Raw genomic sequence first — 22,135 nt, forward strand, 5'->3', positions numbered from 1 at the left:
TCCCATTCAAAAAACCCATTGACTTCGGCACGATGGAACCGGAAGTGCTAAAATGCTAACTCGCTTCCGCGTTTTGGCCTACAAAGTGATTTCATACCTGCATCACTCTATAAAGCTTTAGGCTCGGTAGCTTCTGCAGCACAAACACAAGCATGTAGTACGCTATTGTTGTTGTTGTTGTTGCTGTTTTGTGCTGTTGGCGGTGTCTGACTAGGGTCGACACGTGGGGTGATGACATCATCGTTTCACAAAATATACGGATTGGCTGTACACACGAAAAAGCAAAGGGCATCGTTTTCAGATTTATCCACTCTGGGACCCGGTTTCAAAAAATAGCGGTTTCACCTTCTGAAAACACCGGATCCGTCTGGACGAAACGCCTATACGATACAAAAATTTTGCGTATGCTAAACTCGTCTCCGTGTGGACAGATCGGTCGCAATTTTTTGAGATCCTCCAATCAGAATGCTAGCAGCCGATCACGTGACTGGCTTGGAGATTTTACAAAAAATTCAAACAAGATGGTGGCCTCTCAGCGGCAGTGGAGTGAAGGAGAGTGAATTTATATCTTTTTACACTGGTAAGTTGTCATGTGTCAACCAAAAACAGGGAATTTATCTCAATTAATGCTTAAAATACCAACAGATGTCCAATTTAATGTGTGATGCATTTTGTTCAATGTCTGTAGTGGTGTAGGCTGTAGGGCGTATGGCACGTGAAAGTAGCTTTTGACGCGGGTTCGAATCCACCTTTTGCCAAACTCTCTCTTCTCCCTTTTCCTATCACAAATCAGATCAGAAAGACATTTATATTTAATAAAAACAAAGAAAATATTTGAAAAGTTGAAATAAAGTGCTTAAAACAAATGTTTATAATAAAGTATTTATTGGGTTGGCAATAGATTTGCTCCTCTCTGATTAGTTGCTGCCAACTGTCCGTTGCCCTAATTAGTTGTCTCACCAGGTTGCCTGTTTACGGCAACATTGGCCATTAACATTGCTTAAAAAAGTTGCCCCATGTATCATCACCTTTAGTGTTGTACACTTGTGATCAGATCTTTTGAGATGGATGTTGCTGCCCAGGTAACACAGAGTATGTTCTTAGAACATTTCCCATTAACTCTTTTCACACTATTGATGGAATTTTCCGTAATTTATGAGACAACGCTTACCCGCCATTGATGGAATATTCCGGCTTTCCGTGTTTTCACTGTTATACAGTAGGGGCGCTATCACGCAACATCTGAAAGAGTAGAGAATCTCTGGATCGAAACAGGCAAAAAAAGGTACAGAAACAAGCAATAAAAGCATTGTTTATACACATTGTAGTCTCTGACAAAAAAAAAAAAAACACAATGTTCCTAGCTTTTTGTTCAAAATGTTGTTTTTTTTTATAAAACTTACATTCAAGTGTTGATTAAAAAAAGAATGCATGAAGCTAGAATAAAACTTTTTTAAATATTTTAAAAATGTTTGTCTTGGTTATGCAAACATTAGAGAAAACGTCAAGTATTTATCATTTTGCAAATGTTATGGAAATGTTATTAATGTCCAAATAACTTTGGATGAATGTTCCATTAATGTTACTGAAAGAATGTACTTTCATGACTCTGAGAGTTAACCTTGCCAGAGTGTTCCAAAGTTCTGAGAATGTTCGCTGGGTACCAGGTATAAACAGAGCCTTTTTTCTTGCATTCTCCTGAAGTTTCCATTCTCATTTTTCATGTTCTGCCTTTATCATCTGTCTTTGTTACTTTCGCTCGACACTAGCTAACAGCAAGCTGACCAAACAAAAGCTTCGCTAGCTGTTTTTCTTGCTAGGCATCTGGATAAGTTAATGAAGAATGCTCTGCAGTGAAAACACACTTCTACTGCATTACCCACAGATGTTTTAAAGCCTCACAATCATTACACACACTGCTCTTAGGCTTACTGCTAGTGGAGAATTTGATTCTTTTACATTGTGAGAAAAAATAAATAAAATGTCATCCTTTGACCGCTGATGCACTCTTTCAGTCTGACTAATCGTACACAGATCAGATGAACCATCATAAATAAGAGAGAACAGAAGATGCCAGAAGGTTGGTCAGATCTGTGTAATGAGCCGAAGAGGAGACTCTATTAAACTAGTACAGAAGCATCAGTGAGTCTTTAGGGAGACCTAGAGAGAGAAGAAATAGACAGAGAAAGCAGTTAATGACGTGGAAACCGACACAGAGAAATAGCACATATTTACAAGAGCCAAGAGTCGAAATCTGCTAAATTGTATTCAAGTGTGAACGCCCTTTTCTCCCCAACTAGTGAAGTAGGAGATCTGTAGAAGTTCTTAATGATCATGAAAACCACAGTTTCACCCCTCCTGCTGAGAACAAAGTTGCTGGGTTGTCATTTGTTATTTATCATCGAGTGAGTCACAGATAGGATCACTCAACATCTGTACAGTTCAGTGATCTGCTTTGGCTGCCTCTGACAGTAACACAACAAGAAACGTTAAGTATAAACTTCCAGACTCACAGTGCTTTGTCTGTAACGGATGGGTAGTCAGACAGTGCAGAACTGTTGCCATTATGTGGTCCTCAGAGTTCAGATTAGACACGGACCAGGACAGGCAGCGGCGCAAATATTGTAGAAATATATTGAATGAAAGAGAATGAGCAGGGGAAAAGGAGTAATAAAAGTGAAATGCTGAGAATGGGATTAAAATGGTCTATTGTTAATTTAGATGAAACGTGCTGTTTTTATTGTCTTAATTTTGTTCTGCTTTGTATCAATTAAGGTTATAGAGGAAGAACTATAACTATAACTATAATGATATTCCTGCAGGTTACATACCCTAGTAGGTGGCGGCAAGTCATTGATTTATTCACTCAACCCAATTCGTTCAGAACAATGATTTATTTATTTAATAATGAAAAGAGTGAGCCACTGAATCCACTAAATAGATTTATTTAAAACACTGATTCAGAGTGAAACAAGTGAGTCATTGAATCATTCACTTAACAGATTTGTTCACTTAACAATGGAACACCTCTTGTCTCTTGGGTGTTGCTTCTTTTTTGCCTGTGTTTTTATCCAGAGATTCTGTACTCTTTCAGAAGATGTGTATTGTGTAATAGCGAACCATACAACAGTGAAAATATGGATTGTCAGAAAATTCTGTCAATGGTGGAAAGCGTTGTCATAAATGATGGCAAATTCGGTCAATGGTGGAAAGCGTTGTCATAAATGATGGCAAATTCTGTCAGTGGCGGGGAAAGATTTAACAGAAGTACTGTTGTCATGGATTGATTTACTATTTCACTTTTTATAGGCAAAAAAACTTTTGAGTTTTTTGGCATCATATAGCAACTGTTGTAGATACACTGATTATCACATGGAAAATGAAAGTTAGCACTTGAAAATTGGATTTGAAATCCAAATTTGCAGTATGTTGTGTGAACAAAGACACTCATACACATGCTTCATGGATGACAGGATGGTGTGTTCTTTAGGGACAACTGCACCATACTGGTTTATTTTTGAATTCATTCTCCACAGACACACACAAACAAATACAAAGACGGATCTTCACTCTCATGTTGAAACACCCTAGAGCCTGAAAACAGACCAAAGAAGCTGGCCTTTCCTGAGATCTTTCCACATACAGAGTTACACACATGACAGGAGCCACAGAGGGAAGTTCACTAAAGGAGTGAGAAAGAAAAAGAAAATACAAAGCAAAAAAGTTCTTAATTAGTATTTTTGCTGTGTTATATAGTGGAAAAAAGCAACAGGATATGATTGTTTAGAGACTATATTTTTAATTAAGTTATCCCATTGACATTTTTTTTTCTTCTTGTTTTGTGCATAAACGTAATTAAATTTGATTGCATTTGTGCTCAAAACAAGAAAAAAAAACATTCTCTGAAAAGGCTGTTTAGATTTCTGTTTTTAGATTTTAAGACAGAAATACTGATTTAAAAAAATGTTATTTTTTTTGCTTTGTTTTTGTCTTGTTTTTTTGCAGTGTATTGAACAGTACCTTAATGACAAATGACTTTACTTTTGTTAAATGTCCTGTCTAGGTTTGATTTATAAAACAATAACCCATAAAAAGAGTCTTTCTCCATCATTTACGTTAACTGTTATATTGTCAAATTTAATAAATGTGTTAATGCAGTTTAAAAATAATGTTAAACATATTTAAACATATAAACAAGGGTTTAATTACTTGCATGCTTTAACACAATAACTTTAAAAAGTCTTATACATCATGTCCTTATATTACATCTGTGTGTGTTTGTGTTAAATATTAGCTGGTGTTTAAGGACGTATAGCCTTGACTCTCGCAGACGTTTCTTACTGCACCCATACAGTGAGAATATAGAAAAATATCTCTTTAGCCTGTAGGATTTCATCTTGTCCTTCATCCTCAACCATCCCCCATCTCATCCCATTATGTGAATCTTAGGTTGTGAATCTGTGTGGAAAGTTAAATCAATTGGAGGCACAGCAATGTATGGAAATACAATTAGACCTTCAGACCAGCCGTGTGTGTGTGTGTGTGTGTGTGAGAGAGAGAGAGAGAGAGAGAGGGTTTAGTTTCTTCAACGTTGGTGTCTGCTTTGGTAACATGCTTCAACCCAATGGGAGAGAGAGAGAGAGAGAGAGAGAGAGAGAAACTAAACAAGAAAATAAATAAGATTACCACCTCAAAATGGCGAGAAAAAGCAAAAGAGAACTAGGTCTCGCTACTTTTTCAGCATCTTACACCACATGCGTCATGTTTTTTTCAAAATGCCACATCAAGTCAAAAATAGTGCTTTAAAAAAATGTGTCTTCATTCACACTATTTCAGTCTCTGCTGCAGTTGTCACTTAGGTGTCCATTTTAGAGCCTGTTAGTGTCAGAAAGCGTCGTAATGGGCACTTTTAATTTCCAGTAGAGCAATGAACTATCTAATTAAAAGGGCCAAATGATGTTCAAGACCTCTTGCACTTTCTCTCTCCTCCAGCGAGACTTCATGCTTCGCCTTAAATGTTTCAGAGCTGATTTTTCCCCCTGGCTGTTAAAGCCATATTAGTCTGATATGGAGTCAATTAACAGCCAAATAGAATAGATGGGTTAAAGAGTATGAGGTCTGAGCTTCACTAAAAAAAAAAAAAAGGACCAAAAATACTGTGAATTTTGGACAATTTCTATGTTTTTTTTTAATATGTGCCATTGTATTTTTGTACCACGGGGATATTCCATGGCAATTTGTATATAAAATGTAATGTGATTCATAATGTCAAAGTACTGTCACAGTCATGTTCTATTTCACTGTCTTGTTTTGTTTCTAGTCTGAGAGGTAGTTTACACGACACGTTTTCAACTAAAAACGGAAAACTTTTTATGTGTTATGGCCATACATTTACTAGACAACATCGTTTTGGCGGCCTGAAAATGCAAGCTTTTGAAATCGGGTTTCAAAAAGTGCAAGTTTTTGAAAATTATATCATTATCATCTCCATGTAAACAACAAAAACATGAATTTGTGAAAACGGTGACGTCACGCACATGCGTATTACATGTTCATTCTATAGGCATGTAATGTTTCTTTACAAAGTGGCATCGCCAACTACCGGCTTGGCATGAATAATGTGGCGTTTTTAGTAGTTTTTGCAGATCCTTGTGAATGGGGATCGTTTTGATAACGTTCTCGTCTGTACATGAAAAAGCAAAGGAAAATCTTTTCTGTTTTTATTAATACATCGTTTTCGTGTAAACATACCCTCAGTTTTCATTGTCACCATTTGTCTGAGTTCTAGTCATTCATTTGTTTTCATGGTTTCTAATTAGTCCACACCTGTTATCTGTTCTGTTAATCATCATCCTCTGTGTATTCAAGCCTTCAGTCTTCCTCAGTTCATTGTCTTGTGTTAAAGTTACGTTCCTGTGTGTAATGCTTTCTGGTTCCTGTTTATTAAAAAGTCTTATAATCGTTCATTCTGTGTCATGCATCATCCTTGGTTTTCAGTATACATGCAACTCCTGACATTACCATTCGGTATTATCTCTGTATTGTGCTGTTTACATGACACAGATTGTGGCATATGATGACAGAACCATTACAGCTAATAAATTGGCACAGGCCTGGTTCTCAACTGTTTTTGCTTCAGGACTCTTATTTTACATCCATCATTTGTCACTGTTCTGCAGTCACAAAAAAGCCTGTGGTCTTTTCTCTATCAAAGGTCACTGTAACCTGGTGAGAAAAGGAAGACGGAGTGATTCATCTTTTTTTTTTTTCTTTACAGTGTCTAATGAACAAGTGCATTTATCACTATTAACCTGAGTCTGCGAACAACCCTGTAATTAAATTATCATCTACATATAATGGAAGTCAGCAGGCTGTGAAATTTCAGGGATCGATGGTTATTGATTTCTGTCATAATGGGCACTGTTGTATATACAGACTAATTATACATGGACGCATTTTATATTACTCTTCATTTATTTACTTTCTTCAGAATGAATTAGCTTCTAAAATAAAGCCACCTGAGGTGGTCTTATAATGAGTGTTTGATGTATCTAAACTCTGAGGAAATAAATAAACATGCTGTGTATGCAAGAGTTGGTCAGTACAGTAATTGTACCCATTATAAATCTGTGGCAGAATGTGATATATGTAAGGGATAATGTACATCCAGCCGGTTGTTATCTCAGAATAAACCCCGACAGGGTGCTCAGGACCCCGACGTGAAGCGTACATTATCCCGCTTATTACACGGCTACTTGCCACATGGTTAAATAATTATAGGCACGAAATATTTATCTGAGTCAAAATATTTTTTTAGCTTTTTAAACTCAAAGCTTCCGCGGAGAGAGCAGTTGCTAGTTTAAACTAGATGGACATTTAAGAGATACGTACAGTCACACCACTTATTAAATGGCATTTCGCAATATAAATAATTATGGGGATAAGAAATATTGATCTGAGATTAAAATCGTACCTGTTTGTTATCTTATAATCCAACAGTGTACAAAACAATAGTCGCAAAATGGCAGCAGCTGTGTTTGTATGAAACGAGAGAGAGCGAGTCCACTGGATGACATAAGGATTAGTCCACTTTCAAATAAAAATTTCCTGATAATTTACTCACCCCCATGTCATCCAAGATGTCCATGTCCTTCTTTCTTCAGTCGAAAAGAAATTAAGGTTTTTAATGAAAACATTCCAGGATTATTCTCCTTATAGTGGACTTCAGTGGTCTCCAAACGGTTGAAGGTCAAAATGACAGTTTTAGTGCAGCTTTAAACGATACCAGACGAGGAATAAGGGTCTTATCTAGCGAAACGATCAGTCATTTTCTTAAAAAAAATGAAAATGTATATGCTTTAAGACACAAATGATCGCATCACAAGTGCTTCCGCCAGACCGCCATTACGTATTCTTCAAAAAGCTTACGCTGTAGGGGAGAGTGGGGTAAGATGAGCCATTTTTTACTTATGTGGTCCTCAAGATAAGGGAAAATGAGGCAGAAGTACAATGAAAGTATTTAAAGTAATTTCAGGATGTTTCCTATCATTTTAAATGATGAGAATACATCTATGACAAAGGGTTCTAAAAATATGGCTTTTTATAAAAAAGTGTTCCTCTGGCTCAATTTACCCCAGGTTAGGGGTAAGTTGATCCGAGTCAGTAGGTGGGTGTAAACTGACCATCTAACTGAATCTGAATCAAACCCATGTGACATTTTAAAGATAATGTACCTATTTTAAAAACTAATTTAATAATCAAATTTCCTTTTACAAATATTCTTTGTAAAAATATTTTACAAATATTTCTTTTTTTAAAGCTAAATTAAACAACATAAAACCAACCAAATGAAGTTGAAATTTCAATATCTTTAATTGTTTGCATTTCTGAAACAATATGTTGAACATCAAAGTTGTAACCTTCCCATAAACAGACTAAACGGAGAGTTTGTTGAGTAAAATTAAATAAAAACTAAATAAGAATGAATAAATGTCACTGAAACTAATAAACATTTTAGTCAAAAGGTTCTTGACATGGTCGTTTTTCTGCAATGTCGACCATGTTAGGCCATTAGAGACTACAGGTGGGAAGATATATATGATTAAGCGTCTTCTGGTTCATATCAGAGAAGGATTTGGTGTACTTGTACAGTGTTCCTATTAAATAAACTCGAGAAAAAAAGAAGAAAAAAAAAAGACAAAATAAACCAGTTGCGTAATATTAGAGATTTAACTTAAATTCAGTGCCTTATGGTGGGGTAAGTTAAAATGCTGGCTCAGTTTACCCCACAGCATTTGGCTCACTTTGCCCCATAGCTGCCATTTTAGGAAAAGCGAGCTAGCTTACCAATTCAGAATAATATTTTGCTAAATGACTTGCATGGTTTTATACAGCCATTACATCTGTTATGTTAAAATTTTACTTTGACAAGCCAAAAACAGTTTTTAAAGTAAATAGGCGACTTCCACTCCTCCCATGTGCTTCTCCTTTTCACAGTCTGGCAGAAATGACAGGTGGTTCTGAAATATATGGTCACATGACAATAAAATGGTACGGTTGCCAAGATACAGGGGGTGGGTCAACTTACCCACTGGTTCATCTTACCCCACTCTCCCCTATGTCCTACACCTTCCCTATTCAATGTACGGAACGAACGCGTCTCCAGTTCCATTTTTTCCGTAAGTTGAATAGGGAAGGTGTAGGACATTCAGCGTAAGCTTTTTAAAGAATACGGAATCGCGGTCTGGCGGAAGCACTTGTGATGCGATCATTTGTGTCTATAAAGCATATACATTTTCTTTTTTTTTTTTTTTAAGAAAATGACCGATCATTTCTCTAGATAAGACCCTTATTCCTCGTCTGGTATCGTTTGAAGCTGCACTGAAACTGTCATTTTGACCTTCAACCGTTTGGAGACCATTGAAGTCCACTATAAGGAGAATAATGCTGGAATGTTTTCATTAAAAACCTTAATTTCTTTTCGACTGAAGAAAGAAGGACATGGACATCTTGGATGACATGGGGGTGAGTAAATTATCAGGAAATTTTTTATTTGAAAGTGGACTAATCCTTTAAATAACTGTACACAAAATAAAAACCGTTCCTAGCAAGCGTATAGCGCTGCAAACTTCAGTAACCCGGATGAGTAAGCCGGATAACCGCGACTGACCAATCAGAATCAAGTGTTCCACAGAGCAGTGTAATATATATATATATATATATATATATATATATATATATATATATATATATACACGTACTACCGTTTTTTGAAAAATGTTTTGAAAGAAGCCTCTTGTGCTCACCAAGGCTGTTTATTTGATCAAAATGCAGTAATATTATGAAATATTACCATTTAAAATGACTATTTTTTATTTTAATACACTTTAAAATGTAATTTATTCTTGTGATGTTAAAGCTGAATTTTCAGCATCATTACTCCAGTCTTTAGTGTCACATGATCCTTCAGAAATCATTCTGATATACATATTTGGTGCTCAAAAAGCATTTATTATTATCAATGTTAAAAACAGTTGTGCTGCTTAATATTTTTGTGGAAGCTGTGATACATTTTTTTAGGATTTATTTGAGCATTTATGTAAAAAAAAAAAAATTAATGCATCCTTGCTGAATGATTTTAATTTCTTAAAAAAAAAAAAAAAACCTGCTGGTCCCACACTTTTAAATGGTTTATATGTGTGTGTATACAAAATCATTTAACTTAGTGGAGCAAATACTGTAAGTCTTTTTTTCAATTCCTCTGAGTGTGTTTCACCTCTTCACCCATCCTCTGTATGTTCTGGGCCGGGATTTCAAGGAGATTGAGTAGAGGATTAGAGAAGCTCAGTGTTTCATATCTCAAGACACTAAATCAAGATCGACTTCTCAAACACGCACACGCATAGGACTGCTTTCTGGCCTTTTTAGAAGTTGCACTTGTCTGCAGGTTTGTTAGTGGATGTCTTTATAAGTACTGAAGTGCTTACGATGCTGTCTGTGAGAAAGTTCATATTGCCCTCTATCAAAGACCCTTTTGTGGGTCACTGTGCCTGTGCTTACTGAGGAAGCTTGTAGTCAGAGTTAATGGGACGAAAGCCATTACCTACTTTAAGACATCAAAATGGTTCACAACATCAAATATTAAAATAGTAACTGTAAAAGTTAATGGCAGGGGACTATTAACTCGCCACACTCAGAATGCATTACAACATGAATGTCTTCGGGCAAAACGGACAACTTTAAACAGAAGTGTGGCGCATGAAGTTTATTATGGATGCCTGTTTATGCTACAGTTTCAAAATTAAAAAAAAGGTAATTGACTTCATATCTTCCAGTGTTACTTTATATCTCACAAAGTGAATTTGCTTTTCGGAATTGCAATTTTATATCTTGAAATTTGACTTTATATCTCACAAAGCGACTTTATACCGGATATCACAGTTGAAACTTTATTTCTAGCAATGTGACTTTATATCTTGTAATGTGATTATGTCTCTAAACAACTTTATATATCACAATTGCAATTCTTGTAATTGTGATGTAAAAAATTTACCAAAAATATGTATCAAAAAAATGAAACACTATTAATGATAAAATAGAATACAGAAAAGTCAAGTGAAGGCTTATTTCTTACAGTGTGACCGTATTTCTTATTTTAAACTACAAAATTAACTACAAAAAAAAGTGTTGGTTTAACTTAAAAAAGTAAGTTACCTGGTTGCCTTAAAATTTTGAGTTCATTGAAATTAAAAATTTGAATTAATACAATGAAGGCGATTGGTTTAATCAACAGAAACTCAAAATATTAAGTTATCTGAACCACGTTAATTTTTGAAGTTGAGAAAAAAGAAAAAATGTTGATAACAAATCATGAAAATTATTTTTTAGTGTTGAGAGCTAAACAATTACACACACACACACACACACACACACACAAACTCTTTTTCCCTAAATTGTGCAGCCCTTTTTTAAACCTCATCTCACAATTACCTTTGACTTTTTCTTTGAAGGCGTAAACGAGCTTCCATGTAGAGTTCTGAATGTACAACATCTCTTTTCATGTACATTTTTTGAGTTTTCATGGCCTTTTACAAGGCCTACAACTTCTGAACATGGTGTAGATCGCTCGAGGCCGGTTTCATACTCGAGCCCTTATTGGACTTTTTCTTTTGTAACCACCCTAATTGGCATATTACACCACGTTCAGTGATCCTTTTATGATTCACACTTCCCTGTGGACGAACTCCCACATTCCCTTGCTCATCGCTCTGTGGCACTGAGGGAGTCACGCCACGTTCGGGATTCGGATTCGGATGGCTGTCACACCAGTTCATCCCTGAGAACATCAAAGCCTTTCGACTAGAGGCTTTGAAGTTCCTTCCAAAACAGCGAACTGTTCCTCCACTGGCATGTGGATCAAATCGAGGAGAATGGGAATTGGACTGGAGTGCTGTCATTACTGAAGGATGGCCTAATGACATTAAACCAAAAATGGCTCTCACAGCGACCATGGAGGCAGTACTTGAGGGAGCTGAGCTGGTGTGTTTTACTAATACGTTAGCCCAAGGTCTAAACCAGGCAGGTTCATGAGGCGAATCCAAAATGATGTTTTGCCCTGAGAATACAAACAATGGATCTGTTTTCATATCCTGATGTTCATTTGATGAATGTGTATGTATACAGGGGTATAATTATGCCGTCCATAACCCCAAAGGAGAAATATGAGGAGTTCGAGGTCTGTCAAGGTGTGTGTGTGTGCGTGTGTGCGTGCGTGCGTGTGTGTGTGTGTTTAATAATAATAATATGCTTCTGTAACATTTCCTCAAAGTTAGAAACAGTACTTTAAAATAAAAACAATACCCAATTATTTTTGTTTTAGGTTTTAGTCAGCTGAATTGTTATTAACTTGATTTTTAAAAAGTAAAAAATGCTGAAAACACTTAAATTGGGCTTAAAATAAATTGGGCTACAAAGAATGTTTTTTTTTTAAATACTATTTTTTTTATTTTTGCCTATGCTGCTGGTCCATTTTTGTATATAATTTAAAGTAGGATAGCTTATTTAAATTTAGCTTACATTTAGAACAAAACACTCTAAAAAAGATTTCAGAATATGGAACACTGCAGACACACACACACACACCAACACACACAGGTTCTTAGTGAGAACATTCCATAGGCGTAATGGGGTTTATACTGTACAAACTGTACATTCTATCCCCCTACACTACCCCTACCCCTAAACCTACCATCACAGAAAATATTCTGCATTTTTACATTTTTAATAAAACATTGTTTAGTATGTTTTTAAAGCTATTTTAAATATGAGGACTCATGAAATGTCCTCATATTTCATGTTTACGTCGTAATACCAGTGTAATACCCATGTCATTATACAAATTTGTGTCCTCATAAATCACAAAAACACGCCCATACACACACACACACTGGTCCTTTAAGAGCTTCTGCTTATGTTGTGATTACATTTGGATTTCATCATGTCAGCATCATGTCACATATCACTCTAGTCTCTTTCAACAATGTCTGAGCTGAGTTTGACATTCCACATACACGCACATACTGGGTTCCATGTTTTATGGGGACTTTCCATAGACATAATTATTTTTATACTGTACAAACTGTTCTATCCCATAACCCTATCTAAGTATATCTAAGTCACTTATCAAAAAAGAGTGACATTGCTGTGTCAGTAAATAATTTTGTGACTTTGCTCATGCACACTCTTTGTACAGATTGTCAGATGTGCTTTTTACAGGTTTTCCATAAAACTGTCTGAAAAAGGTAAATTATAGCATTTTTGTTTTCTTAGATTTTTGGATCCTATTGTATTTTTGGCCATATGTTTAGGTGGGTCATCATTTGATCTGGTGGGTCTGTTGATCATTTCCAGTAATCACAACACATACAGTGCCCCACTTTTTTGTGCATCTCCAAAAAGCAAGTTTACTCTCCCCTTACTGTCTGACACACTTCCATAATCTGCTCTGCAAATTTGGGGCGTTAAACAAGATGAATTTGGTTAGCATGTGGTAGTGAAATGTAACAGTGCTTTAAAATGTCTAAAATGGCTTTTTGATATCATGTTTCAGAATTTCATTTCATGTACTCCCTTAAGAAAAAAAAGTTTATTCAAGTGTGCTATTAGTATACTTCTTTTAAACTAAAAATAAGTATACTTTGTCTGCTTTTTATGTACTTCTCAGAATCAGAATGAGCTTTATTCGCCAAGTGTGTGCAAACACACAAGGAATTTGTTGTGGTACTTAAAATTACAATCAAGTATACTTGAGTCTTGAATTATACTGACAGAAAAGTCTAAGTATATTTGGCCTATACTCAATCTTTTGATTGAGATGTACTTAAAAGTATAATTAAGTTTTCTAAGTATACTTGGCTTGTAGTTGTGTTTGCTCTTTTGATTACTGTGAAGTATCTAAATTTTTGTGTAGGTTAGTGCACTGGTAGTGTACATAGAAATTTACTTCAAATCTACTTTACTCTTTCCCTACCATTGACTGAATTATTGGTATTTTCCAGCTATCCATGTTTTCACAGTTATACGGTAGAGGGCGCTATTGCGCGTCTTCCGAAAGAGTACAGAATTTTCGGATCAAAACACCGGTGAAGAAGAAGCAAAAACAGAAGATTGCTTAGCCAAATGTAAAACAATGCGATCATCAAACATTAAACAGCATATACTGTAAGTTCAAAACTGCCTAACGTTACCGAATAAAATGTCGACCCAGGAAGTGTTAACGACTGTGAAGCTTTGGGGGTGTTGATGGACTCTGTTTACTCCATCTGTGTTTTGTTCATAATTCTGAATCCCAGAGCCGTTGAAAAACAGAGTTGCGACACTCCCATAGACCTCCATAGGAACTTTGGAATGCGGAAGTAACGCGTGTCGTGGAGCAGCCGATAGTTCCAAACACTGATAGTTCCAGCACTGAACCCCATTCATTTTCAGTGACTCTGAAGTTCGCTCGCTGGTAAGTTGATGAAATTACTGCATTTTTGACATTTGAACGCATTACCTGACCTCATGAATCTAGTCAATAGTTGTATTTTATGTAACCAGCTTTAGTTAATGTTTATTGGAAGATAATAACGTTTGTTAGACTCTAATTGCAGCTAGCTTAAGTGACCAACACTTCACTAACTTTAGCTACCATAACCTGAAGTCAGTTGGGCTACATTCCTACGTACCTTTACAAGTTCGTTGTCAAACAACGTTTATCTTCGGTTATTAGATTTGTTGTTAATGTTAGCAACACTTAGTTGCCAGTTCATTAAAGTACCAGAGAATAACACCGTAAGAAGGCTGCATACACTTAGTGGCCACTATATTAGGAACACCTTTACAATCTAATGTAATTCAATACAACAGCTCTGCCAGGAATTCTACTTTAATGTTTATAATCAGCCAGAAATGTGTAAATTCAAAACTGAGGTCATAGTTAAAGGTGATGTTGCTCTACATTGTGTTCAGATGGGTTTCTTATTTACACACATGAGGTGGCCAGAATATTAAACACATCTGGATATGAAGCAACAAGTGCAAAAACACCCCCACAAACTATGACCTCAATGCTAAATCACCATTAAATTTACACCTCTATGACAGCATAAAAAAAATTATCTTTTCCCTTATTTGCATAACTTCTTGGATTAGCTAAATAATCACCCAGCTTCTTCCATAATGTTATTGTGTGGAAGAATAAATTGAATAACAATAGTGGTTTGTATATAGTTATATATATATATAGTTTTTTTTTTTTTTCTCATTTAATTTCAAAATCTGTACTGAAGTACAGAGCCAAAATAACAGAAATCATGACAAATGTCCAAATAGTTATGGACCTAACTGTAGGTGTGTGCTCTCACTTCTGTAATGTCAACCTCATGAAAATGTTTGGGAAAAGTGTATTTAATCTGTTCTTCAATGTATTAACCTTAATACTGTTTCCTCTTTCTTTACAACTCCCAGGTCTGTCCAGCAGCAACAGGCTTGACTCAACTCCAGACCCGGCCTCCTCTGGGCTCTGACACAGGCTGTTTCCACCTGAAGTTAACATGCATTTTGGTCGATCGGATCATAAGTGGACGACGGAGACACATACATGTTTACACCTGGTGTTTTAATCCATCTGTTTTGTCCTCTTTCAACCACTTCTGTCCTGATTTCTTTGAGGGGGTGGGTAAATGTATGGGTTTTTACAGATCTTTCAATCTAATGGACAAAATAAGCTTAAGCAGTTTACATATGAACGCACCCAGAGATGACAGGAAAACATATTGAGAGCATCAGTGTTCGCTTCTGCTCTGACAGCCGTGAGACCAGCCGAATGCTGTGAGTGTGTGTTAGAAATCAGGAATGGTGAGAGAACATTGTGCTTGGTACGTTTTTCATCTTTGAACCAAACTTTGGTCTTCAGCCAACAAAGTTTAAATCCTGTCTGGCTCGAGTGCTTCCCATAATGTTTACACATTAGGTCAGTAGATGGAGAGTAGAGTAAACATGAGCGTTTACACTACGAAAGCAGTCCGGTCGAATGCATTTGAGTCTACTTCTGGAAGTGGTTGAAAGTGGATAAACTTAAACCGTTTTAGACCCTGTTTACACCTGTATTTAATGTTGTCCACTTGTGATCCGATCAGCCAAAACGCATCTTAATACCAGGTGGAAACAGGCCCACAGTCTGCTTCTGGCAGTGGAATGCTCTCACCCAAAAATTCAAGTATATAGCATTACTATAGTGTGGAGTTTGAATGCTTTTGTTATCAATGTATGGATAAGCATTTGACTGATTCTCAATTCACCAGCAGGTCTCCAGATCATCCTACAGCTGCGCTGGAAGAATGTAATGGATATTGTGAACACTTATATTCCTTTTCTGGCCTGCTTTCTGCCATCTTTCTCTCCCTGTAGGAAGTCAAATGAGTTTCTTTGAAGACAGAACATTCAAGGAAAATTTACCTACCCTCTCCCTGGATATAATATATAATTAAATGTTTTGTTGAATGCAATTGTTTGCCTTGTATATTTTTCACTGTTGACCAAACTTCTTTCTTGACTTAAACTGAGCAGCTTCATTCATTGATATTCACTTGTTGTGCATGTTCATTTGAATGTATCTTAACATAACACATTAGGATGTTAGTAATTATGACCTTAGAAGCACGAGAAAAATATATACAGTACATGCGGTAAATGTATACCTTATGGGAGCAGCCCCCCTTCCCTCTAAAATTAAACAAAAAATTAATTCAATTCAAAGGGCTTTATTTGCATGAGATATAAAACATACATACAAATGGTTTAGCCTATAGGGAAGGTCAGGATGAAGGGGTACATTAGCCATACTAAAATGAATCCAGTTAACAGAAATGTTAATGTTATGGATCGTATTTAGGAACATTGTTAATTCACTAAGTAACCATCTCTCCAGTTACCTGTACATTTTAACAGACCACACTGTTAACGATAATGCCGTCTCTCTATCACTCTCCAGATACAATACGCTACTGCAAGTGTACACAATGTAGTAATCAATTTTATTCAATATTTAATCAATATTATGCGTTAATATTTACCGAAAAAAATGCTACAAATACAAGTAGTTGCTGTATTTTACGTTATGGGAGCAGCCCCTCTTCCCTTCAAAATTAAACACAAAAACTGATTAATGCTGTGTTTCCGCCACTCCCCAGGAAAAAAAAGGCTATTATAGGTATGTAGTAAGTGTCAACGTAATAATCAATGTATATTATGCGTCAATATTTACCGATAATTGCTGCAAATATAGCTACAGCTGTCTGTCCCGCTTAAAACCCTTCAAACTGGTTGACAGCGCGGATTTGTTTGGAACTATTGAGAGCTACACGAACCACGTGACAGCGTGGCGGCGAGATCAAAGTGTGTCGCAACTCTCATATTTAACGGCTCTGCTGAATCCCATCCGGACGTGTCTTTGACAAAAATGTGATTTTCTCTGCTTTTTGTTTAAAATACTGCTTTTTAAAATGAAACTTATCCACATTCAAGTGTTGATAAAAAAGGATGCATGAAGCTAGAATAAAATGGAAAGAGTTAAAGGTATATTTCAAGTATAAAAAATTAACTAGTAGTTTGCTAAGAGTATACTTCAAAGTGTACTTTCATAAACTAAAAAATGTACTACAAAGTATTTAACTAGTAAACTATAAATTCACTTGTAGTATAGTTGCAGTAAACTTAGTTGTAAACTAGTAGTGTACTCAAAGTTTACTAATGTTACACTTAAAGTATACTTAAAAGTATACTTTTATTCACTAAAAAGTGGGCCAATTTAGTCCCAAGTAGTACTGAAACAGTAGACTTACAAGTATACCTCTAGTACATTGATATTACTACATAAATTCCACTTAAAATATACTTGAACTTAAGTATATTTAATAAAATTAACTTGAAGTATATTTATTTTTGTAAAGGCTAATAAAATACAAACTTGATATAAATATTCTCTTTAAAAATAGTGGCTTTTTGGGAGAAGAAGAGGCTAATGCAATGCTGAATAGTTTTTGTGTGTGTGTTTTCTCTTCTAGCGGCCTGTTCGCCAGCCATTATACTGAGACACATTACAGGGAAGATGGACAAACTGTTTCCAGCACTCACAACTCTACGGTATGTCAAACAGTCTCACACACATTTATCTTTTGGCGCACACACACACCCCCCAGGAAGATATTGGAATGGCTCTTAATTGTTTGCCTGTTTCAAATATTATGAGAGGAAATCAAACCAACTTGTAATACATTTGCATCTACTTTTCTGGGTTAGTTCACCCAAAAATGAAAATTATTTCTTTCTTCTGCAGAGCAAAAAGAGAGACGTCTAGTCAAAAGTCCTAACTTTACTTTTCTATACACTGAAAGTGGATGGGGACCAAGGTCATCACAGACAATAGAGTATTGAAAAAGTATCACAAAAGTGGTCCATAATGCTTAAGCACTATCTAAGTCTTCTGAAGTCATACAGTAGCTTTATGAGAGGAACAGACTGAAATGGAAAAAAAGGAAGAGACTGAAAAAGTAGGCTAATTTTTACTGAAAATTTTGAAAATCTTACTTGATAGCTATAGTCACCTTTAACTTACGGAAAAAACAGCTTGAACATTCAACTATAAACTCATTTTGGGTTTTGTGCAAGTTTATGAAAGACATGAGGATGAGGATCATTTTGGGTGTACTATTCCTACATTGTTGTGAAATATAATGCTTAAAAATCTTCAAAAGTTAAACTGCACTGGCTAGTGCACTAGCATTCTCTGACTGGCCGTCTTGCCAGAAAGCTGATTAATCTTGCTGTGATGTGATGTTGACACAAGGATAGCGTGACATTATTGTCAGGCCTGATTTAAATTGTCTGCTGGGTCTTTTGTACTTTTATAATTAGACTAGTGCTAAGAACCGTAACTGACAGCTTTGACAACATGTTGCCACCCCCCTCTTCCCAATCACACATGTGTAGGCTTGACTATATTATTCCTGCTGGGCATATTTAGCTCTTATTTATAATCGTTTAAGCCTGTCCAAATAACCATGAACAATCTTTTGTCTTCAAAGCTGAGGAGGTCTAAAAAAAAATATATCAAGCTTTTCCAAAAAATTAGTTCATCAAAAATAGGTAAAAGCCGTTTGACAAGGCTTTGGTGCGAGTGGCAATAAGATACTTGACTGACAATCGTATTTTTTAAATGGAAAATCGTATCTAAATTAATAGAACCCAAGGATTGTGGGGAAAATAATAATGAGAAACTGCTTTAGTCAGAATCAATGCTTTAAATCAAGAAGTGACAGATTATGAAATGATTTAGGTTGAAGAACTGTTCAAGAATTATATTGGAATATGAAAAAGATTTTATCAACTTTTTTCCACTAAAACAGTCTAAAAAGTTAATTTCTCTGCATATACCTACACACGTGAAATGTTATCCAAGGCAGACACATAGAAAAAGCAGTTTAGTATTTTCTCTGGTGATCCTTAAAAATCAGGACATTATGAAAGAAAAATGACCTTCTTTTACTAATATAAGTCTCAGACTTCACTTTGCTGGCCTAGTGTATTATTCAACAGGGCCATTAGCTAGTGAGTCATCATTTTTAGCTCTAGCTGTTTAGATATCCTCCATCTATGGCTGTTTCTGGTACATTCTCTGCTATTCTTGGTCTGGTAAAGCTTAAAGATGTGGAAATGGTAGCCACAAGAATGTTTTGATGTGAAGGATTTGTGCCATCAAGCGTTGATTGCTTTTGACAGAGTGGTGTGTTTTTGAACGGTTTTATGTGTGTGAACATTTGTGTGAGTGATGGCAGTTAGCCGGTCCAGCCTGTGGCTACCAATTGGTATTTCCACATGAAAGGTCTTTGGGGGCTTGTGCCAGCCATAACAGGGGAGAATAGTTTCCCTATAAAATAGAGCAGCAGACGCTGCTCTTACTGGCACCGCATTGTGTGATTTTCTACGGCAGACAGCTGCTTAAATATGACTTTTGCTACGTGGCGCTATGCTACATGATCTCATTGGACCAACATTAGCTGCATCCCAATTCAGAGGTTGCATCCTTCGAAGGCTGCTTTCGAAGGCCGATTGCATCACAGCGGCGCGACGAAGGCTGTCCCAATTCGAAGGCTCCTCCAAATAGTGTTATCAAAAGTACCGACTTTGATGCCAAGTTGGTACTGAATTTTTTTTAAAAATTGACAATACCAGCATTTCCCCCTAGCATTTTGAGCGCTGTCTGATTGGCCATTGTGTTCATGCGCTCAACAGATATGTCTGTGACTGGCTACAATGATCAACGCTTCAAAAACATAAAGAAATTGACATCTTTGGCGCTCTTCACTGAGCACTTACACAGAGAGTTTGAAAACAGGCGTCTATCAGCGAATCCCTAAAATATCTGCTGATAGACACCTGCTTTCAAACGCTCCCGTGTGTATCTGTGTAAGCGCTCGGTGAAGAGCATTAAAGATGTCTATTTACAACATGTTTTTGAAGCATGTTTTGGTCATTGTAGCCAATCACAGACATATCTATTGAGCGCATGAACACAATAGCCAATCAGACAGCACTCAAAATGCTAGGGGGAAATGCTGGTATTGTCAAATTTTTTAAATTTCCAGAACCGACTTGGTACCAAAGTCGGTCCTTTTGACAACACTACCTCCAAATGCGTCTTTCGTTTCCCGTGCAATGAAGGATACAACAGATGGATCCTTCGTGACCTTGCCTACCCCAGAATTCATTGCGTGCGCCAGTGATGATTTTTTTTTTTTTTTTTGAGAGAGAGAGAGAGAGAGAAATTGCCAAATTACACTTTTTAATGTAAGAATTAGGTTTCAACTTACTCAAATATCTAATGATACAAATGTGATGTGATCTGCGAAAACCCATCACATGGTGAATTTTACCTATCACAGGTTTCAATACCATATGAAAGCTGGATTCGAGCCCTTTCCAAATCTGTTTTTACTTCTTTCATAGCTTGTAACAAAAGTTATGGTCATCTAAAGTCGGCTGATCGCTCTGATTTTCAGGAACGGAATTTTGAGAAAAACAGGTTTAAATATTCGCACAGACATGAAAATGCATTATCCAAACATAAATGGTTGTAATTCAAGAATGCTTTGGAATATAGACCTAAGATTGGTCTTGTTTTAAAGAAGACACTTGTCAGATTATTGTAGAAGTGAAATAAATTATGAAAGTGAAATAAAACAAAAGTTATAGAAGTTTAAATTTATGAAAATGTAAAAATATAATTGTTTATATTTTATAATAATATATTACAAAGCATGTTTTACTCTTAAACTGCAAGAAAATAAAAGCCAAAAATGTCAACATTCCAAATTTTAGGTTGAAATATTTAAAAAAATGAGCTTTCAGTAAGATTTTGTTTGGGCGCAGTACCAAACTTTTTCACTAGATGACACCCAAGCGCCATATCTGACCATTTAAGGGCGCCTCTATTTATTTGAGTAATCTGAACCATTTATTTCCATATTTTCATACATTTTATGAAGTAGACATCCTATTCAGAAGTAGTATGGGCAGTTTGGCAGTATTCGAATTCAACCTCTAATAAACACATAATTAGAACGTGTGTTAATTATAGCTCAGTTGTTCTCTTGTGCTCCGCCTTCTCACGATAACCTTGTATTAGAAAAAAAAAAAACTTTGCGTGCCGTAGTTTATACAGGACTGGCGGGAAATTTGCATTAATACACCTTCATTCTACATGTTATGTGTGGTTTATTTTGATAGGTGAACTGTCTTTGTAATGTTAAGAGAGGGAAAGCTATGGCCGTTTTTTTTTTTTTAACCTCCGCTGGGTGTTGTCTCAAACAGTAACGTTAGAGAAAGACAGCCTTGCCACTATAAATCGCTATTTTTCTGCACTTAACAGGTGAATTTTGCCAAGATATTTTCAGAGATGATAGACAAGATGTTATAGAATGATAATTTAATGAAAACCCAATTTTGACAAAAATGACATTCAACCTATTTTTTGACTTTACTGAAAACGTTCCATCGCGACATCAGGTTTTCCCAGATCGCGTCACAAATGTACAAATTAAAAAAAAAAACTTTAAAGCGGTTCAAATGTTGATTTATTTCTTAATAAGATGCAATTATATATTGTAGGGCTGGGACAATACATCGAATCTCGATTTGCGATACGAAAAATCTGGATTCTGATATTTTACGATGTATTGCGATTCTCTCTCGAATCGATTCTGAGCTTAGTTTTTAACAGCAGATGGCACTACTACACGTGCTTTAGAAACACTCGTACACTGCCTGCTTCAAGTTCCTTTACACACACCACTTAAACCTAAAATAATCATTCATAAAGTTCGTATCGTCCCAGCCCTAATATATAGTTTATATTCTATATTATATACAGAAATGGACCATGGTGAACATATTTAGACAGTTTGAGAACCCTGTTTTGTTTTAATACAGTTTAATATTAACCTTCTAAAAAGTCCAATATAAACGTTACTGCCGCTCATCAACGGCAGCTGTCACAGTTACTAGGTGACAAGAACAATCCTCCGTAGGCGATAGACCG

At 36.0% G+C, this 22,135-nt stretch overlaps 1 protein-coding gene and 1 long non-coding RNA gene across 3 annotated transcripts in view; both read left to right on the plus strand.

Moving 5' to 3' along the window:
- The window catches only part of adam12b (ADAM metallopeptidase domain 12b), a 117,020-nt gene that overhangs the window by 33,706 nt on the left and 61,179 nt on the right, over positions 1-22,135 (plus strand). The window contains 1 exon segment of the mRNA XM_051868326.1: positions 17,604-17,682. Within this exon segment, the coding sequence (XP_051724286.1) occupies positions 17,604-17,682 (79 nt within the window).
- On the plus strand, positions 13,851-16,041 carry LOC127498695 (uncharacterized). 2 transcript variants are annotated; one of them, XR_007925946.1, is made up of 3 exons: positions 13,851-14,008; positions 15,007-15,757; positions 15,843-16,041. It is a non-coding gene; the product is annotated as an uncharacterized LOC127498695 (long non-coding RNA). The 2 variants fall into 2 exon arrangements; XR_007925947.1 differs by having other exon boundaries at positions 15,846-16,041.

Source organism: Ctenopharyngodon idella, chromosome 17 (assembly GCF_019924925.1).
Source record: "Ctenopharyngodon idella isolate HZGC_01 chromosome 17, HZGC01, whole genome shotgun sequence".
NCBI classification, from domain to species: Eukaryota; Metazoa; Chordata; class Actinopteri; order Cypriniformes; family Xenocyprididae; genus Ctenopharyngodon; species Ctenopharyngodon idella.